This window comes from Athalia rosae, chromosome 3 (assembly GCF_917208135.1).
Source record: "Athalia rosae chromosome 3, iyAthRosa1.1, whole genome shotgun sequence".
NCBI classification, from domain to species: Eukaryota; Metazoa; Arthropoda; class Insecta; order Hymenoptera; family Athaliidae; genus Athalia; species Athalia rosae.
The window spans coordinates 15,018,754-15,037,690 of record NC_064028.1 but is presented as its reverse complement, the minus strand read 5'-3'; the positions used below and the strand labels follow the sequence as shown (position 1 = coordinate 15,037,690).

The 18,937-nt window shown below is 37.3% G+C and overlaps 4 protein-coding genes across 10 annotated transcripts; 2 read left to right on the top strand and 2 right to left on the bottom strand.

Annotated features, from left to right (window-relative positions):
* Positions 1 to 90: 90 nt before the first annotated feature.
* LOC105691886 lies at positions 91 to 8,789 on the bottom strand. Its single transcript, XM_020855815.2, has 12 exons — positions 8,250 to 8,789; positions 7,590 to 7,759; positions 4,209 to 7,521; positions 3,894 to 4,119; positions 3,648 to 3,800; positions 3,367 to 3,565; positions 3,133 to 3,284; positions 2,741 to 3,050; positions 2,242 to 2,648; positions 2,050 to 2,148; positions 1,639 to 1,941; positions 91 to 1,516 (listed from the first exon to the last, which is right to left on the bottom strand). Exons 1-12 carry the CDS (start codon positions 8,333 to 8,335, stop codon positions 1,430 to 1,432), a joined length of 5,505 nt encoding a protein of 1,834 aa, XP_020711474.2. The 5' UTR covers positions 8,336 to 8,789; the 3' UTR covers positions 91 to 1,429.
* Positions 8,790 to 8,942: 153 nt separating this feature from the next.
* LOC105691891 (LITAF domain-containing protein) lies at positions 8,943 to 11,244 on the top strand. 5 transcript variants are annotated; one of them, XM_012410691.3, is made up of 5 exons: positions 8,944 to 9,095; positions 9,176 to 9,247; positions 9,340 to 9,468; positions 9,614 to 9,770; positions 9,865 to 11,244. In XM_012410691.3, exons 3-5 carry the CDS (start codon positions 9,354 to 9,356, stop codon positions 9,968 to 9,970), a joined length of 378 nt encoding a protein of 125 aa, XP_012266114.1. In that variant the 5' UTR covers positions 8,944 to 9,095; positions 9,176 to 9,247; positions 9,340 to 9,353; the 3' UTR covers positions 9,971 to 11,244. The 5 variants fall into 5 exon arrangements, with proteins under 5 accessions (XP_048507984.1, XP_012266114.1, XP_048507985.1 ...); XM_048652027.1 differs by having other exon boundaries at positions 8,943 to 9,095; positions 9,168 to 9,468; XM_048652028.1 differs by lacking the exon at positions 9,176 to 9,247 and having other exon boundaries at positions 8,944 to 9,092; positions 9,338 to 9,468.
* A 181-nt stretch (positions 11,245 to 11,425) lies between these two features.
* Positions 11,426 to 15,114, top strand: LOC105691889 (WAS/WASL-interacting protein family member 1-like). 2 transcript variants are annotated; one of them, XM_012410685.3, is made up of 5 exons: positions 11,426 to 11,577; positions 11,859 to 12,042; positions 12,123 to 12,397; positions 12,484 to 13,102; positions 14,631 to 15,114. In XM_012410685.3, exons 2-5 carry the CDS (start codon positions 11,886 to 11,888, stop codon positions 14,744 to 14,746), a joined length of 1,167 nt encoding a protein of 388 aa, XP_012266108.2. In that variant the 5' UTR covers positions 11,426 to 11,577; positions 11,859 to 11,885; the 3' UTR covers positions 14,747 to 15,114. The 2 variants fall into 2 exon arrangements, with proteins under 2 accessions (XP_012266108.2, XP_048507969.1); XM_048652012.1 differs by lacking the exon at positions 14,631 to 15,114 and adding an exon at positions 13,544 to 13,941.
* A 304-nt stretch (positions 15,115 to 15,418) lies between these two features.
* On the bottom strand, positions 15,419 to 18,880 carry LOC105691887 (ATP-binding cassette sub-family F member 3). 2 transcript variants are annotated; one of them, XM_012410684.3, is made up of 9 exons: positions 18,738 to 18,880; positions 18,547 to 18,652; positions 18,103 to 18,298; positions 17,681 to 18,018; positions 17,081 to 17,570; positions 16,791 to 17,014; positions 16,345 to 16,712; positions 16,047 to 16,267; positions 15,419 to 15,975 (listed from the first exon to the last, which is right to left on the bottom strand). In XM_012410684.3, the coding sequence occupies exons 1-9, from the start codon at positions 18,808 to 18,810 to the stop codon at positions 15,820 to 15,822; spliced, it is 2,172 nt and encodes a 723-aa protein (XP_012266107.1). In that variant the 5' UTR covers positions 18,811 to 18,880; the 3' UTR covers positions 15,419 to 15,819. The 2 variants fall into 2 exon arrangements, with proteins under 2 accessions (XP_012266107.1, XP_020711475.1); XM_020855816.2 differs by having other exon boundaries at positions 18,552 to 18,652; positions 18,738 to 18,767.
* Positions 18,881 to 18,937: the final 57 nt, after the last annotated feature.

Genomic DNA, 18,937 nt, shown 5'->3' with positions numbered 1-18,937 from the left:
GATCTGTTGATTGGTTTGATTATATATATAGTTTTTTTTTTCAATAAGATATAGTATAGATCAGTTCAAAGGCTAATGAAGAAGACAAAATAGAGATGTTCGTGATGTATATATTTTTATTCTAAATAGTAAATAATTTATACGTCTCATGTAAAATAAAATTAAATGCGCTAGTTGATACATACAAATGCACGTAGAAATAACAGTTATTTTCTTGAACGGTTAAAAATATACAGATTTATATCAGTTTTTCACTGATTTTTTTACATAAATTGGTACTGCAATTCGAATCAGCAAATGTTTCCAATTCATGACATTACTAATAACAGATAAATGGATAATACTAAATGAAAGAGACTCGTATTGTATATATCAATATCAATTTGGCACTCGTTACTACACAGAAAAAGCCTCGTTTTGTAATTTTCTTATTTTGTTGGTTTTTTTCCTCCCTTTTTGCACTAGTTAAAGCATCATGTATCAATTTATGAAATTTGGTAGCAATACATTGAGGAACTACATCTGAAATATCTTATAATATCGTTTACGCGAATCGATTGATTTTTTTTTCTTTCCATGGTACAATTAAAAATTTAAACTATATTCATTAAACGAATGAAAGGAAAAAAAAATAATCGTTTCTCAAATTCATTGCAGAATGATCACCTTATCTCAGTATTTCACTAAAACAGCTCGCGTATCCCAAATGAGTTTCCATCATCCGAAATAGCATGAGCTTACTAGAGTCCAAAAAGCCAAAAAAACGTGGCGAATAACGGCCACCTCTTCGTCAGTTGAAAGCTACTAGAACATTTAATTGATTCGTCATTAATTTATACTTCGACATTTTTTTTGTTTTATCGTTTAATTATAATAATCTACTGAATCTAAGATTAATACGACCATTCAGATGAGAAATTGCATGGAAATGAGACAACACATGTACAAGAGTGAAGGTAGCACATCGATGTGTTGGGTTGATAAATAGAAAATTTGATGGCATTTCGATAAAAACATCTCTTTACATTAATTTATATCCTTATTGAATGACTTTTTATCTTCTTTACAAAATCGCTCGTACGTTTAGAATTGATTTGCAAAAATCGACGTCCTAAATATTATTATCTAGAAAACTATTTCACCTGCCATATCAAGGCAACTTTATACTATATGTATGTATGTACCTATACTATGTTTTCTTGTTATCATTATCATTATTATTATTATTCTCGTTTTCTTTTAATTTTTTTTTCGTCACAGCAAAAAAATGACGTAATAATAAATAATATCGTAGATTCGTGAATATACTGTATCTAATGATTAGGTAGTGACCTCGGTTAACGTTAAAATGAATTTATAAATAATTACCTACACGCGAAATCTACTAAATAAATACGATATCACCACAACCTTTTTTTCTTTTATTCATCTATTTAGCTGGTCTCATTTGATTAGTCTTCTTAGATTTGGCTTCAATTTTATCCTCCAATTTATGTATGAGATCATCCAATTCCGCCTGGAAATTTAAAGATGAAAGAAACCCAGTGATGTATATCTTATTGTTATTATTATTTTATACTTCAATTTCTCAACTTCCAATATTCAAAAAACAAAATGATATTAAAATGATTCAATTACCTCGCTATACGTGTACATCAAAGTAGAATGCTTCAGTAGCTGTTTTTTTCTAGAAAGTATGTGACAAGCATGTGGAAGACAGTAAACGCAATCATCTTGCGAATTGCTTACTAGGGAAACAAAGAGATTAGCGCGACAAGTTTCACATTCAAAGTCACCGTCATCTTCTTTGACTTTTTTTCCTTTTCTTCGTTTTCCACTATCGGGTAGAGGTAGCCTCTCGGTGTTCGTTAGACCAGTGTTTTCCAATAATCTACGATATTCTAATTCTCTCTCACGAATATTCATCACAGTTGGTAATATCTGAATAGGAAAAGAAAATTCAAATGTGTTTTAATCACGCCGTTTCGAATCGGTAGTTACGTAACGCGCAAATAGACAAGTATCGTTATATTTTCCAATCATTCAGACCTGCTTAAGTACATCGACGTGGGATCTAGAATCATTAATAATACTGAACAACAGTCTCTCGAATGAAAATATTGACGGTTCACAGCTCTCTTGTATGTCCTGTAAAATATTAAAAATATGTCAAAAAAAGAACGTTTTACCTTCCCGTTCTGGAAAAAAGAGGTAAATATTAGATCTATCTCAATCGCGTACCTTGAAGACTTGTTCCGCAGTAGCGAGCCACGAAGATTGTGCAAAATAAACGCTCTCCGAAACTACGTATCCGGTGCATATACTTGACGTGAAGGCTTTGGGAAATACAACAATGAATTGTCCTGGTTCTTGTACGGTTTGGCAGAGGGGAACTCCATTCTTCACCAATAACTCCGGTGGAACCATAGCCGTGTCTGATGGTAACCAAATCGTTTTGCTTTTGCAGTAACGGGGAACCATTTTAGCTAAAGCGTCTCTGAAGTTGTCGCTGTGCTCGTCGGGAATACCGTACCAAATTTTTTTGGCACCCGTATGCAAATATTCTATCCAGGGCAAACCGTGCGGATCCCTGTACCAACAACAGGCGCTGAATAGCATTCCGACATGCAACGTTGGGACGGTAACACCTGGCGACAAATTATCCATATGTAAAACAGATTAAAAAAAAAAAAAGTTTATCGGTCTCGTTCTCAGCCCATAAAAACAATCAACCCAGTACCCATTAGAGGTCCTAGTGCTCTGAGTACTGAGCCAGCGTTGTTGGTCAGCACTTTGAGATTCCAGGGGTGCCTAGCAAACGGACTGTTCTTCGCAACCGAAAATCCGAAACCTCGACCACTTGAATCGATACTGGCTGCGTGAACACATACGTGTCGTTTTCTCTCCGCTACGTGTTTCCAAAACGCTGTTTCAACCTCCGTAGCGGATGCGCCTTCCGCTTCTCCGGCCGGTGGCTGACTTTCGCCGAACCACATGCGTTGCGTGTTTCGTGCGATGCGGTAAAACGCGTTCAGCGGCATATTTCTCCCCTGGAGTACCATAAGAAGAGTTATTCATGAATCCGAGCTAAGATTTAACTATGATTTTCAAGAGGAATCTCATTCGACTCACTTTGACGATGCATTCTTCGGTGTCGTCTGAACTATCTTCATCATCGTCCTCGGCGTCGTTGTCACTGGATGGTGCGGTCTGTATTTGTAAAGCTTTGCTTTCTCGTTTTGCCCAATCAGTCTCTACTTCGTCGAATAATTTTTCCCGCTCCTCTGAAAATATTTATTCACGTTTAACATGCGACGGGATTTACATTTTATACCCACTTAGTGCATGAAACAATCTGTAATTTACCTGTTGAAAGTGTGTCGTATGGCAATAGATATTTACAATATATGTCATCTAATTTGGTTACTCGATCTTGAGCAGATTTCGGTATTTTCATGCCATCGGCCACTTTCTGCCATTTTTTTTTTTCAATAACTTCCTTCAAACCACCAAGACTTTGCACCGTTTGATACAAGTGTGGCAGATCCACCTCCATACCACCGATCTGAAAAATTTTTATGTCTCGTTACACTACTGTACCAAAAAGCAGGTAGTTTTTGCCGAAAATAATATAATTTATTACAAACCCAGGGGGGATGAGTAAGTGTAATACTTTGCGTAGCCAAATATTTTTTAATTGCCATCATTTCTTTCACATTGGGTCCCCACCTGTGCAACATTCGGTGTACGTACTGATTGTACGCGGTAAACCGCATATCGTCGGATACTTTACATTCCGGCTGCAATATTTGTCAAAAGAGATTAATTTCGTCAGTATAATTGTTTGAAAATCGCAAATAAATATTCACTTAATGAAGCAACTTGCAACCGACCTTAAAGTTTGGCGGTGGTACCACACGACAAATACCAAATTTCTCAGCAATTGGTCGTATCTTATCTATGTACTCCAGCGGATCTTGAAAATCTTTTTCAGTGGGATGAAAAGTGGGTGCTTCGACCAGGCGCGCTTCTTCATTGGGATTTTTTGGGCTTGGAAAAGTTGTCGTGTTACTGGGTGAACAAAGTTCCGCAGCCTTTTGTTTAGACTTAGATTGGGGCCTGAAGAGAAAATATATTTTTAATACAAGGACATAAGATTTTCTTTCGACTACCCTGAACAGTAATTTTTTAAATATGTTTCGACTCACCGTTTACCGCTTTTTACAGAATCGATCGAAGTCTTTCTTTCTCTAGAAGTTTTAGGAGATTTCGGAATTTTATCTGTTGTGAAACTTGCACTCGTTGTAGTAGCAGCGTTTTGACGAGTAGTTGTTTGCGCAGTGGTGACAGTTCTGTTAGGTAACGGTGGCTGAAAGCTAGATGTAGAAGGTATAGGTATGGCAGCAGAGGTTGATGGGCCCGGTGTGTCGATCATTAGAGTTCCAGAACTTTGTGGTATACGAGCTGTTGGCTGTACAGTACCAACAGGAGGGCATCGAGCTACGGTTGAAGGTGGTTTAGTGACTAGTTTAGCTCTCAATAAGACCCTTTGATTTGGACCAGTTGGACCTTCTGTGCCAAGTTTGACAGCTACACCCTGTATCAACTGTTGTCCCTGTACCAAATTTGGTCCATTTCTAGTAACAGCTTGCAAGGGAATGTAAAATAGTTGACCTTCGTTATCGTCGTCGTTTTCATTATTGCCTTCAGTCTGAGTAGATATTTCGGTACTCTTCATAATCAAATCATCCGCCACGACCTGTGGCTCCTGAGATTGTTCATCGAGATTAACTTGTACAGCTATAGATGCACTGCAGCCCACGTTGCTCCAACTTGTCGTTAATTTATCGATAGGCAACACCTGCATCGAGGCTAAATCGGCAAAATTTTTTGGTAACTCGAATTGATTTGGTTTTGAAGTATCGGAGGTTTGCTCACTTTGTTTTTCCGAAACATCGTGTCCGGTCTTCGTAGCATCATCTTCGGAAGCTAAGGGAACGCTATCTGGTTTACTCTCCATATCTTTGAGCTTACGCCTAAACGGTGTGCTAATTGGAGTTTCAGTATCACTCTCAAATGCGTACACACTACTTTCGTTCTCTGGAGAAAATGCGTTAGCACTTGGAGTGATGTCTTTGCGCTCCTTTACCTTGGGCAAAAAAGGTTTTCGTAATTGAAGCAGTTTTCTTTCCGGTGACTTCTTCTCTGGAGATCCATCGACGGAGTTATGATCCGATTTCGAAACAGCGTCGCTATCTTCGCCAAAAGAAGAATCTTTACTAGTTTTCATATTCCTGCCTTTTATAATTTCTTTTATGTCGGCATTAATTCTATTACGATTTGTAGGTATCCCCTGCTGCTTAGGCAGTGGATTTGGAACAATTAAGTTAGTTATTGATGGCATTCTATTTTGAATACCAATTTGCTTGAAGCAATTTTTTTCAGTTGTTTTAGCAAGACTTATATTAACAGGGCGAACCAAATGTTGTATTCTGGTAGAGATGGATATGTGACCGATGTCACTTTTGACTTTTGGCGCGTTTTCATATTTGAAGCTAGTAACATTTTCCATCTCTGCTTTACTCTCTTCTTTTGCCATAGAGCTTTCGTTTAGCCACTTTTCAATTTGCTCTGTAGACATGTTCACTCGTTCTTTACGCCCAAGAGTCGCCGACCGAGGCATGTCAATGATATTGACTGTAGAATTGCTCGGTTCATGATCACAAACTCCTTCTGTATTCAATGTTACTGGAGGCTCAGCTATTGGTAATACTTTATTATCCGAGGATAGTAAATTTTCAGAAGCAGATTTGCCAATGGGATAACTCATAATAACTGGTTCCGGTGTAACTGGCTTTGTATCAAGAACAGAGAATTGCTCATTTCTTATATCCGAGGTATCTGTCTGGGGCGTGTCTTGTGTTTTAAGCACTTCCAATTTCGCCTCAGCCTCCTCGGATGCTAGTAAATTTGCTTTGACATGTGTATGACAAGAGTTCAAAACCTTAGATATGGCTTTATTGGAAAATCCACGAAAAGACTCTTCGTCGTCAGATATTTTAGATCTGTCACATTTCCCATGAGACGTATTAACAGAAGGTTTATTTTCACTCTTAACCTGTCCCGTTTGTTCTGATTTGACGGACTCGTTCTTTGCTTTCTTTTTCATCAACTTATCCAGCAACATTCCTAGAGTTTCTTCATCTGATTCGGAGCTCTCATTCTTGTTTTTCGTTTTAGTTGGCTTTAGCTTAGTTACATAACTCTTTGTGGGGCTCAACTTTCCAGTATTTTGATCACGCTTTCGCTTGGCTAATATTTTATCTTTCTCTGGTTTTGTACTCTTCTGAGGTTGTAATTTTGTAACTATTATCCTTGGGGATGATCGAAGACTTCTACTTGACGTCTCAGTTAATTTTCCAAGACTTCTCCTTGTCACCGGCTTTACATTCTCAGATTGTACAGAGCTTGCGGAATCATCCTCACTGTCTAGCTCACAGTATTTTTGTACTTTCAATGGTCGTTTACTCTTTGTTGTATTCTTATCAACTTTATCTTTGCTGAGCCGTGTAGTGGTTGCCTTGGAACTTTCAGGCTTTGCCACATCTTTATTATTTGCTTTGGAGGATTGTCTGACTTTTGCTCGGATTTCATTTTCAGTTTGTGCAATCCGCCTAGCATTTGGTAATTCGGGAAAACTATCAAGTGATAAATTGTCTTCGTTATCTAAATCTGGACTGACTAATTTTCGGCCAAGAATTTCCATGTAAACTGCCGCAGCTTCTTTAGTCTTCCTAGACGGACGCCTGGATAGAACTGGTGGCTGGGCAGTTTCCCTATGTGACCTTGTTATCCTCCTCATTTCGGACTTGCTTCGTGTGCAGACTTTTTTCGGAACTTTTGTTTGGCGTTTAGAACGTTGTGACGATTTAACCATAGCTATATTATCATCTGATGACATATCAACGTCACTGTTAGAAGAATAGTCACATTTTGCTTTTACAAGGGATCTCTTCTTTGGTTTAGGTGAATCTATCTTGACTTTTGTTACTCCCACATGTTTTCCTCTGTTTGCAAGTACGCTACTTCGTAGACAATGTCTCTTTGTTTCAACCTTGGGAATAAACTTTCTAGGAGGCAGAGTGCTTGCAGCTTTTATTTTCGATTGATCGGTAGACGAACGTGTTCTCATCACACAGGTAGGTTTAAATTTGTTTTTAATTCTCTGTTTGGCCAGACGTTGTTCTTGATATTTCTTTTTTAATGCCTGAACTGTTGACGTGGTCGTTTTGTATTTAGTAATGCTTTTCTCTATGGTAGTTTTTTTTTCACCTGAGCCATTGCTGTTCTTTGCATTTACTTTTTGAATACTAGTGGTTAATTTTGTGTCTGGTATAGAACTAGATATGGCAGAGGAAGATGAACTAGTTTTGACAGAATTACTTGGTGTTTTCTGATCCTGCTTTTCTTTCCTAGCTCCAACATTGAAAAAATCTAGGCTTGGAGGAAGAATTGGAGTTCCTAGAGTAGAGAAAAGTTTTTATATTTAGTATAAGTCTCTTATGGCATAGTAAATAAAATATATTGACCTCGAAAACATAGAAATGTCAAAAAGTCTTCAGTGTTGGGACGCTTGTGGGTTATCAGTTCCGTGATAACTGCAGGCTTTGCTTTTTCTTTTTCCTTAATGGGTGTCTGTGTGGAACCAAATATAGTTGCTACACCCTGAGCAAATTTTCTCTGCGCATGGACCTTGGTTCTAAAATCATAAGGAACATAGAAGACTGTATCTCATCCAGATTACTTGGTATTTGAGGTAAAATGTTTTACATTTTCTCAGATTGTATTAAAAACCATAAATGAAACTAGATGGTGAAGCGTACTCTCGTACCACACAAGTGATAAATAATGATACAGGTATGTGGTTAATGAATAAGACATACTCAGAGAACTTTTGAAAGTGTCCACCTACTCGTAGGTGAAATTTTGATAACAATCAAACGGTCTCGAGACTCTTGTACTGTTTCTCTGACACTGTGATGAATAAGAATCAACACGGGAGTGAACTCACTGATAATTGAGTAATATATCAATTAATGATTAAAGTGATCATTGATCATATTGAAAAGTACTACCTTCTAGGAACCCAAAACATTTTCGAAATCCATGGAAATGATATTATATTTGGTAATGACAAGTGGCTGTCAAGTGTGACAACAATTGATCTAACGATGTGTTTATCTATTTACCTTTTGGGTGATTCTGAAAGGGGGTCCATAAGATCCACGAGATCACCTTCCTTCCTCTTTCTTTTGTCATTTCTACTGAGTACCATTTTTCTACTTCACTTGCTGATATCTGATTCAAGATTACCGATTTACTGGTGTTTACTTCATTCAGAAGATAAATAACATAAATCTATCACACTACAATACGTTGTTATTTTATCTATTGAATTTCTGTAGGTGTATTTAGTATAATTTTTTTCTAAATATTGAACGAACAATTTACGAGACGGGAAAGATACAGATACGAATGGCCAACAACCCCCAGTTAAAAAACCGATACTACTAACTACACGTTCTTTTCTGCATTTTTCAGGCCACTCAATATTCCCTGCCATCCGCACTTTTATGCACATAATTAATTCGTAAATACACAATGACTAATAAGCTCTCTATCATCATTTTTCGTCTAATCCATCCGTTCCCAGCAAATAGGAAGACAACTGTTTATTGTTGGAACTTGGAATAAAATATTCCTGTGCCATCGTGTGCCACCGAAGTCCCGTGTTCACTCAACACGCAAGAAGTGTAAGCCTGATCTGAAACCATTGGATTGCAGGCATGTTTTATACGGCAGCCACTAGAGGACATATCCTGATGTATTTAAAAAGAATCACCACATCACACACACATGTAAATAAGTGATGATGACACCATAGCGTGTTGGTGTGCCGATTTCTTGGACCTCTAAAAGCACGGTGAAGTGATTTTATTGCGCGTGTAATTGTCGAGTGTTAGTTTATCTTGCGTTTTAACTTTGAATAAGTGTGTATCACTCCTAGCAATTATACGTTTTGATAAAAAAAAAAGGTACGAAATACATGCCATTTATTCCAATTAATATTATCAAGGTCGAAAGGTTGAAAGCATATATATTTCAAGATTTACAGCAATTTCAGAACTGGGTGTTGCTTCTACTTCCTACACTGCCAGTACAGACGTCATACCTGACACAGTATTAAGTTTCGTAATTGGGTCGTCTATATTTGGATTTCAGCTTGAAAACCCTTAAATACCGATTATTCGGCGTAATTAACCACCTAGAATTTTACAGGTAATTTTATTAAAATGAACAAGAATGGTCCTCCACCTCCGTATGAACCACCGCCAAGTGCACCACCTACCTACTCGCAGAGTGTGGGAGGTGTCCCACCTGCCAGTCCTTATACACCGGTACAATCATGTAAGTCTTTGATAATACCACAGAAGTTTAGAGAATGGCCTTGACAATACCATTATATCATCATTGACTTAATCCCATTGATCATTACAGTAAAGTGATTTTTCTCAAGATAATTAAAAATAAATACCTATTTGTTACATTTCAGTTGCCGGTGGTCCAACTATAGTTACAACTGTTGTGCCAGTTGGACCACATTCGACCCATATGATATGTCCTCGATGTCATTCTGAAATTGACACAGCTACCAAAACAGAACCTGGAATGATTGCCTATATTTCTGGAGTGGTCATCGCATTACTTGGGTATGCAATAATACCTTTTTTGAATTCCATACATTCCGAATCTGGAATACATATATAGAAGGGAGTCAATTAAAAGCCAATGGGATTCTTTTAGTTGTTGGCTAGGTTGCTGTCTAATTCCATGCTGCATCGACGAATGTATGGATGTCCACCACAGCTGTCCACACTGCAAGGCATATTTGGGACGTCATCAAAGATAAACTGCTTTCAAAACGAAAGTAGGGTTCTGATTGCTGCATTTCTGATCCGAATGTGAAGTCAAGATATAAATAAAAGTAAGATATTTAGGGATAGTGGCTAGGAACACCTTGCAGTTTCTGACATATGAAATCAAACTAGCAGCTACATATCTCCGGACGGTGTCAATTTATATAAATGTATTCAATCGTAAACTATTCTGAACAATGAAGACAAGCAATGGACGTACGTCCACCACTGTTCACATTTACAATTTTTGCAAAATCAAAATAATTCAATTGGGTACTCCACAGATATGAACCCACACGCTTTATACTACTTGAGTCTCCTTGTCCAGGCAGTTATTCGAATTAAGTCAATGGAATCTCGGTTATAAATACCGTGTTAAAGTAGGTCAGCGGCTTTATGGATAAAGTAGTCACAAATTATTGTACAATATTGCCCTTCTTGCCGCTCTTTTTGTTTTTGAGTTTGACAAACACTTAACAAATTTCATTGTGCAGCTACCTTTCGCCACTATGAATTATAAATGGCCCTATTGTTGCATTATTTACATTTGCTTTCGACGTTTTCTAGCTTCATTTGTATTCTATGCACAAAACACGATATCTATATATCTAGGCTAACGGTACAAGAATATCATCTCATGCAATGACTTTGACCGAAAATCTATACAACATGATGATATATTTTTCTACAAAGTTCATGTCAATTAGATCTTTATTTTAATAAATTTATACCACAATAATGTGCCATTTCTCAGCTAAATATATTGAGCATTTCCTCATTCCATTATGAAAGCAATAATTACATGTCGATATTGTTTATCGAATCTGTGGTCGTGGATTATTTTTTTACATTATATTACGTGAAAAATATACAGTAAGAAATATGTGAAGATAAGTGCCTTTCAAATCGTATGTGCAACTCATGTACAACGCTTTATTCTAACAGGAACAATGTGATTAAAAAAATTTGCGACTACAAATCCGGTTTGCTACGTAAAAATAATGTTATTTTTTCTACACAGAGTAAACGACAAAAGTCAATTATATGACATAAACTAGAATGGAACTAAAGCGAATTGCATTGTTCTTATTAATATTATTCTATAACCGCATAGGAATGGTCAATTGTTAGTGAATAAGAATTTCGATTAATAACAAGGTTACTCTATAATTCGTTTTATCTCAACACTAATATTGTTACTAGTTTTTGTAGAAAAAAAAATTGAAAAAAACATCTACACAATAAAGCTATTAGCAATTATAGCATATTACATTTTACCATAGATATTTTACCTTATTTTCTCAATGTCAGTCAACATCTTTGTAACAATTCACCATCACATTATTGAAATGAATCATGATCAATTAATCATATTCATAAGCACTTTATTTATTTTTTCATTGATCAGAGATCAACGTATTCATATTTGTTGGGAATGAGATCATTCAGTCAGCCCGTGTTTGGGATTGAAAATGATTGTTCTCTTTTACCGACAACTATGACACATCCAAGTAAGCTGTCAGTATCGCTGTTTTACCTTGACTATATTTTGTTGTGCATACTTGACGTAGTAGCGGCTTTAACATTATTCCTATCATCGGTAATTATCCCAAGATAAATTCACAATAGTCTAATCTTTTTGTGTCAAACAGTTTTATTCTATCGAAAGTGAATTACACAGTCGACGTTATTGAAAATTAGAATATATTATCCCTAACCTAAATTTCCCTGTAGGGGGCAAATGACCCAGCCCTAATTAAATCATCAGTGCTGTCAAATCACTTGACAGTAAATTATAGTTCTCTGACCTCAACGATTTAAGATTATTTCCTGTGGTTTATGATTCGAACTGATTTTACTATGGATCAACATTGTTTTTAGCCAAGTTTTTGCCTTTAACAATCGACGATGCCAGGTCCGCCGCCTCCTCCACCTCCAATGATGGGTCTTCCATCGAATAATTCTGGAGGTGACCAAGGCAGAAATATGTTGCTAGACTCCATTAGGGCTGGAAAAACCTTAAAGAAGACTGTAACAGTGGACAAAAGTGGCCCAGCAATTGCAGGTTTGTCATTTTTTTTTTATTGTCACTTGAATTCATTTTGCATAGAACACGGGAAATGATGGTAGTAATTTTGCTTTTAGGCAGAGTAAAAGGGGAGACTTCTCGCACTAATAGCAACAACAATTCCAGTTCTAATGGCAGCAGTGTTAATAATAATATTAATACTGGTAAGGCTGTCCTCGGAGGATTATTTGCAGGAGGAATGCCGAAGCTGAAACCAACTGGTCTTCGAGGAAATGTTACGGAACGGGATGGTAGCTCTAATGTATCGCATAGTAGTAGTACAAATTCAAACGCCAAAAGAGGTCCTCCACCTGTACCTCCACCAGCTACACAGAAACCCCAAATATTTCAGGTATTTTTAAGCTGCAAGTCCTATGAATAACAGATACTGTTAGTGAGTTGACAAAAATTCAAGTATTGGATCTGTTTTATTTTTAGAGTGTATCTGACTCGGCGCTAACCAGCCCCGAACCATCGAAAGGGTTTGTGAAACCATCTCTTGTGCCTAAGCCTCCCCCACCTCCATTTGTCGCTCCACAGAAACCATCTCCACCTCCATTCATGGCCCCACAGAAGCCGTCTCCACCTCCGAAGAAGATAAATCTTAGCAGTCTCCATACACCTAGTGGAGGAGTAACGAGAGCCCAAAGCATGAGAGTACCTCGGTCACCCCCAGTCCTGGCACCAAATTTGTCGTCACTTCATCAATCCCAGGACTGTTTGAACGATCCACCTCCACCCCCTCGGCCAACTCCTCGGCATCCAAGACCACCTGTTACTCGACCACCACCTCCGCCTCCCTCGAGAGTAACTGCTGCTCCCAGTATGCCGCCTCCTCCACCACCACCTCCGCATAGATCAGGAAATACACATCAACGACATGCACCCCCACCTCCACCCACGCCTCCCATGAGAGGCTCATCTATGATGCGTAACGGCCAAACTTCAAGCTGGTTGGATTTTAAAACGAGGTTCGCCGACGCGTTTCATTCTGCTTCGACATTTCCACCTCCGGAACCTTTCAAGGGATTCCCAAAAGTCTACAATAGCAGAAACGGTGAGCCCAACCCTCACAATTACAACAGCCCACAGTCTATCCTTGGCTTTAATATCAGAAATAATTCTTCAGACTTTGATGCATGACTCATACGATTACACGTATGTTGCTTATAGCAATGTTAATACCTGACTCTGTACTAATCAATGGGAGCTTTTTTAATACCTTTATTTCCAGTCTTGTATCCATTACTACTTTATATTACACATTGCATGATATTGCAAGTGCAGGCAAACTTCCATGTATTGTGTCGTGTACAGAGACTCTTGATCAATTAAATGGGAACAAAAGTTGGAGGGCTACACTATTGCATGTTCCATCGAACCATGTATGCATGGTATACATACTATGTGTATTCATGTGTATATACTCTTTGCAAGTGATGATAAATTCCTCAATCCAAATTAGAATCTTGTACCATGAAACTTCTCTATTTCACAGGATATCAAATGACAAATATACTACGAAAACGATGGTGATTTATCTATAAATTTCATCCATCAAGTGATTGCACCTTAATCTAGTAAGGCTAGAAGAGCCAACATTCTTGTCAATCAATAAAATATCGACAATATGTAATAATGAACTTTGCTTCGAATGTTACAATTACATTTACTGTGAAGTTTCTAATATACTTCCTGCTAGAACTGAATGAAAAAAAAGTAGAATTGAACCTATCTCCTTGTAATTATGATAAGGACTATAGTTGCACGTTTGCCATTATTTTTTGTGCCAAACTGGTTAATCGACATTATTATCCATGCTTATGGACGATGGATGAGATTACACAACTCTAATTTGTTGTGTTGTGGATAATAATATAAATGATTTATGAAGTTCGTTTTATTATTTTATAATGAAAAAGTTGCCTGATAATCGAACATTCGCTTATTAATTATACATAGAAAGTGATAAATATTTCAATGATTCATCCCAATAAAAGTTATTGGTTTCCTGAATGGTAATACACAACGATTCGCATCGGAAATAATACGAGCAAAGAGAACTGTCTGTATAGTCAAATTAATTATCCAACTATTCCGTATCGTAAAAATAGAAAGACTCGAGTAAGTGAAAAAACTTAAAATTTCTACGTCCAGTATTTTGTAAATAACTAATATCCAAGATTCGACAGAATCACTTCCTATGGCCCAAAGCATAACTAACGCGAATAAAATACGCTTACTAATCTTCATTAGAAGTCTAAAAAAAACTTTTGCTGTAAAACTAATAATTCAATCTAAAACCGACCACTACTGTTGATACTAAAAGAAAAAAACAGTCTATGGGTGCTTTTGGTGATCCAGCTTTTTCAATTAACGGACGGTATTCATTTGCATATTTTTAGTTATTCTAATAATTTTTCTCACTATACATTTCAACAAAAAGCCTAGATGAGAGGAGCATTACTTTAGCTGGGCCGCATGCTGCATGTATACTTAGATATATCGTTGAATTATGAAAACTTGCTAAATATTTTGGAAATCGATGAGAAATTGAAAATTGAGTCAATGTCGGGATATTACAGCAGCGAAACAACAGGCACCAGCTCCACCTCCAATTACCTCCAACACAATGCTCCAGCTAAATTCGAGCCATGGAGCCAGGCAATGGCCGCATGATGCGGCATCTTCGGCATGTTAAAGATTTTATTCAAATTAGTTATTAATATATCTAATCTGACTAACGAGTGATAGCAAGATTTTTTTTAAATAGGTATGATCTTCACTTAATGTTACGTTACGTTACTGTCATTACAAATATACACAAATGTTTTTTACCATTGATCATAAATTCTCAACAGAGTCTATACGATAAACAGTGCTCTGAATTTTAGCAAATCTTCAAAACTAATCGATGAACTTATAGAGAAATATTTGATAAATTTATTGAATTTGAAAACGAAAACTCATTACTCATTAGCTATCATTTAGTAATGGTAAAATTATTTATTAAAAACGCAGGCATTCACTTTTCAGTCAATGCAATAAAGTAACTACTGTTTTTAGAAATTAAAGCAATTCAATCTGTTGTCCAGTCACTTATTCTGCAACTATATTGAATGAGCCACCCATATACATATTTAGTGAAATTAGACAAATGAAAAATCATCCCACTCTTGGGCTCATTTTATTATCAACTACAAGGATACCTATAATATGAATCTATGTGGTTAAACGTCGTCGAAAAGCAAATGTTATTGATATGGCATAATAAATTATCTAACTATAAAGTTGTTCAGAATGGCAGCTGGACGTGTTATTAGTTGCAAAATGATACCTGTAGTAAGGTTGATGAGATCAGTAGTCTATTCTGTCACAGTGATCAATAATCAATTTATTAAATTAGATATACAGCAATAATAATACGTTACTTTTTTCATTCATCGAAAGCGAATCTACCCTGAAATTAAATAAAAAGTATGAAATGTGAGTGACAGCTTGCACTACTTATGTATCGTATCAAGAGCCAAGGGTGTAATATATTGATATATACCAGATCGATTCAGCGAATGATATTTTAGTTTCTCAAAGATTGCTTTTGCACAGAATTCGTGCAAGATTATTACATACAATATTTCTGTTCATAATATATTAAAGAATAATCGATTATTAATAAGATTAACCAAGTGTGTGAAAGTTGGAAAGTTTCGTCACCAGAGTGAAATGTGTTGTTTGTGGTTGGCACGATTGATCAGTGTTAGTGTTTTCAATCAATCACGACTTTTGGGCTTCCAATTCTTTTTCTATAATTCGGCGATACTCGTCAAATCCACCCTCGATGCATCGTACACCTCCTTCTCCGCAAACCCATAGCTCTTGACAGACCATACGGATCAGACGCTCGTCATGGGAAACTAATATGACACCACCCTTGAAAATTATAAGAAAATTAGCAATTATAAAAAACTTCGATAGTTCAAGACACGAACTCCAAAACGTACTTGATAGGCCTCGAGAGCTTTGCCAAGAGCTTCGATGGACTCGATATCCAAGTGATTTGTGGGCTCATCAAGTACTAAAAAGTTTGGCATCGCTGCACACATTAGAGCTAGTGCCACTCTGGATTTCTGACCTCCGGATAACGAATTTATAGTCTGTAAAGCCAAATCCCCACTAACACCAAAGCTACCCAACATTCGTCTATACTCTTCCATGGGTTTTCCTAATCAAGAAGCCGGCTATTAGTTTAATGTATTATACGGGTTTGAAATTTTAGTAAAAATTGTAAAACAAACATACCTGGGAAGTGATTTTGCAACAATTCAACAGGACAGACGCTCATGTCTAGCTGGTCAACGTGATGTTGGCTGAAGTATCCAAACTTCAAATTTCGATGGAGATGTACCGTACCTCGTGTAGGGCTTAATTTCCCAGTTATTATTTTTAGCAAAGTTGTTTTTCCTGCTCCATTTTCTCCAACGATACAAATCCGTGATTGTAGTGTCGCAGTGAGATTAACACCAGAAAACAAAAATGCGATATCATTTCGACTATTATCCCAACGAAACGAGACTTCGTTCAACTGGAGGATTGGGGGACTGAGTGCTTCAACTTCTGGGAACCGAAGAGTTACTTCTCCCTCCTTTTCCATTGGCTTCAACTCAGGCCTTAAATTTGAAAATGTGTGTTAATCAACTAGACACTGAAGTAAGTAAGGGAATAAAGTTACATATGAATAAACGCACAACTTCTCCAGCATTTTAATTTTGCTCTGAACACTAGAGGCTCTGTTAGCATTATAACGAAAACGATCAATGAACTCCTGTACATGTGCTCTTTTTGCCTGTTGCGCCTCAAATTCTCTCTGTTGATTTCGTTCCCGTTCTCCTTTCGTCCTTGAAAACTGATCATAATTTCCACGATACGCTTCAATTTTTTGTGCTTTCAAGTACAATATATCTGTGGGTACCTGTAATAGCCAATATTAAAAGAGTTGAACGCAAATCAAGAGAGACCAGAATCCTTAACAACATACCGTATCCAAGAAGTTTCGGTCGTGTGAAACAACCAAGAGAGTTGTGGGCCACGATTGCAAATATTTTTCAAGCCAAAGAATTGCTTTGATGTCAAGCATGTTGGTAGGCTCGTCGAGAAGTAGCAGATCCGGTCTAGAGAATAAAGCCCTGGCTAGAGCAAGTCGCATTCGCCAACCACCGGAAAAAGATTTTGTTGGCCAACTCTGTCTCTCTACAGAGAAGCCAAGACCAGAGAGAATAGCACTAGCCTTAGCTGGAGCTTTGTCTACCTCTGCCAGTCTCATAGCCTCATAGACACGCGCCAGCTCTTCTCCAATGGAATCACCACCACCTTCCTCCAAAGCATGTTGGAGATCAGCTTCGCGGCTCAATAACTCACTTCGCTCGTGGTCACATTCCAACACAGAATGGAGTGCAGAGGTATCGTCACTGGCCACTTCTTGCTCCACATGAAGCACTCGTACGTGTGAAGGGATTCTCAATTGTTTGCTGCACAGGTATAAATGGAGAAATGATTATTAACAATTAAGATATCTGTCCTCGAAAGCGTCTAATTTGAAAGTTGAAACACGACATGTAATTATTTGTTCTTATCTCACCTTGATATCATTCTGAGTAGCGTAGTTTTTCCGAGACCGTTTCTACCAACAAGACCATAACGCCTACCAAAGGCAAGAGTCAAATCAGCGCCCTGGAGAAGAACTCTATCTCCGTACGCTACATCGAAATTTTCTATTCTAATATCTTGGGTTCGGTTTACTCCACCTTTACCCTCCATACGACTGTCTTTCTTGCTAGTCATCTGACTAGCACTGGCAGTTTCTAATGCCATGCTAGCGTTAACATTTCGATTCACAGCCCCAGAATCACCGACTCTTTTCTCAAGTTTTTGTTGCAACTTAGCCTCTGCTTTCTCTAACTTCTTAGCATCTACTTTCTGAAACATGGATATATATACATCATCTGATACATACAATCAACCGGAAGAATAGTTTATGATATGTCAATACTTGAAACTTACAGATCCATCATCTCTGGTAGTAACCCAAATACTTTTGATGTCTTCAACTTGATCTTGGAGTGTTGCAGCCATTGCTCCCAAATTAACAGGAGCATTTAATACTTTATTTACACCATTGTTTCGTTTGTCATTTACAACATCTAATCCTCCATCTGGGATCCCTTTCAATATTGCCAGTAGTCTCTTGCATATTTTCCTGCATAAGAACTCTTGTTACCATTTTATTTCTCAGGGGTTCATTCAAAATTTTGTCTGTCAGTGGTGCAATATCTTTTTCTACAGATTGCACAAGTTTGGATGGGGTAGAACTATGAAAAAATTTCATGTTACAATCAAGAGTACGTAACACGAAGCTCAAATGTGTGTAATTATCGACAACACTGACAATAAAATTTGAAAATCACCCAGAGTTTAAAAGTGACTTTAATAGAAATATTTACCGACCTAACCTCTTTTTCGGGTTTGTCAGCTACCTCGTGCAGTACCTCGCCAATCGCTTCGTATACCTCTTCTCCATCCTCAAAATCATCTCTAGAACTGTCAAGAATCCCTGAAAAATTTAATTGGATCTAGTTGATGAAGATGATACGGTGAATCGAATCTCAAGAGTTTTAGGTTAACCTGATTAGACGTACCTTCGACGTACTGATACAAATCATCGTCGATAGTGGGAAACTCTTTCCTAATATAATCGCCACACGCGGCCATACCAATTCAATTTTTTTCTTGCCACTCAATGTCCTAATAATGTATTAATTCTACGTCTGATTAAAAAACCGACTGAAGTGCACCACCGAAACTTACGAACACATGTTCACGCCATTTTAAAAAAATT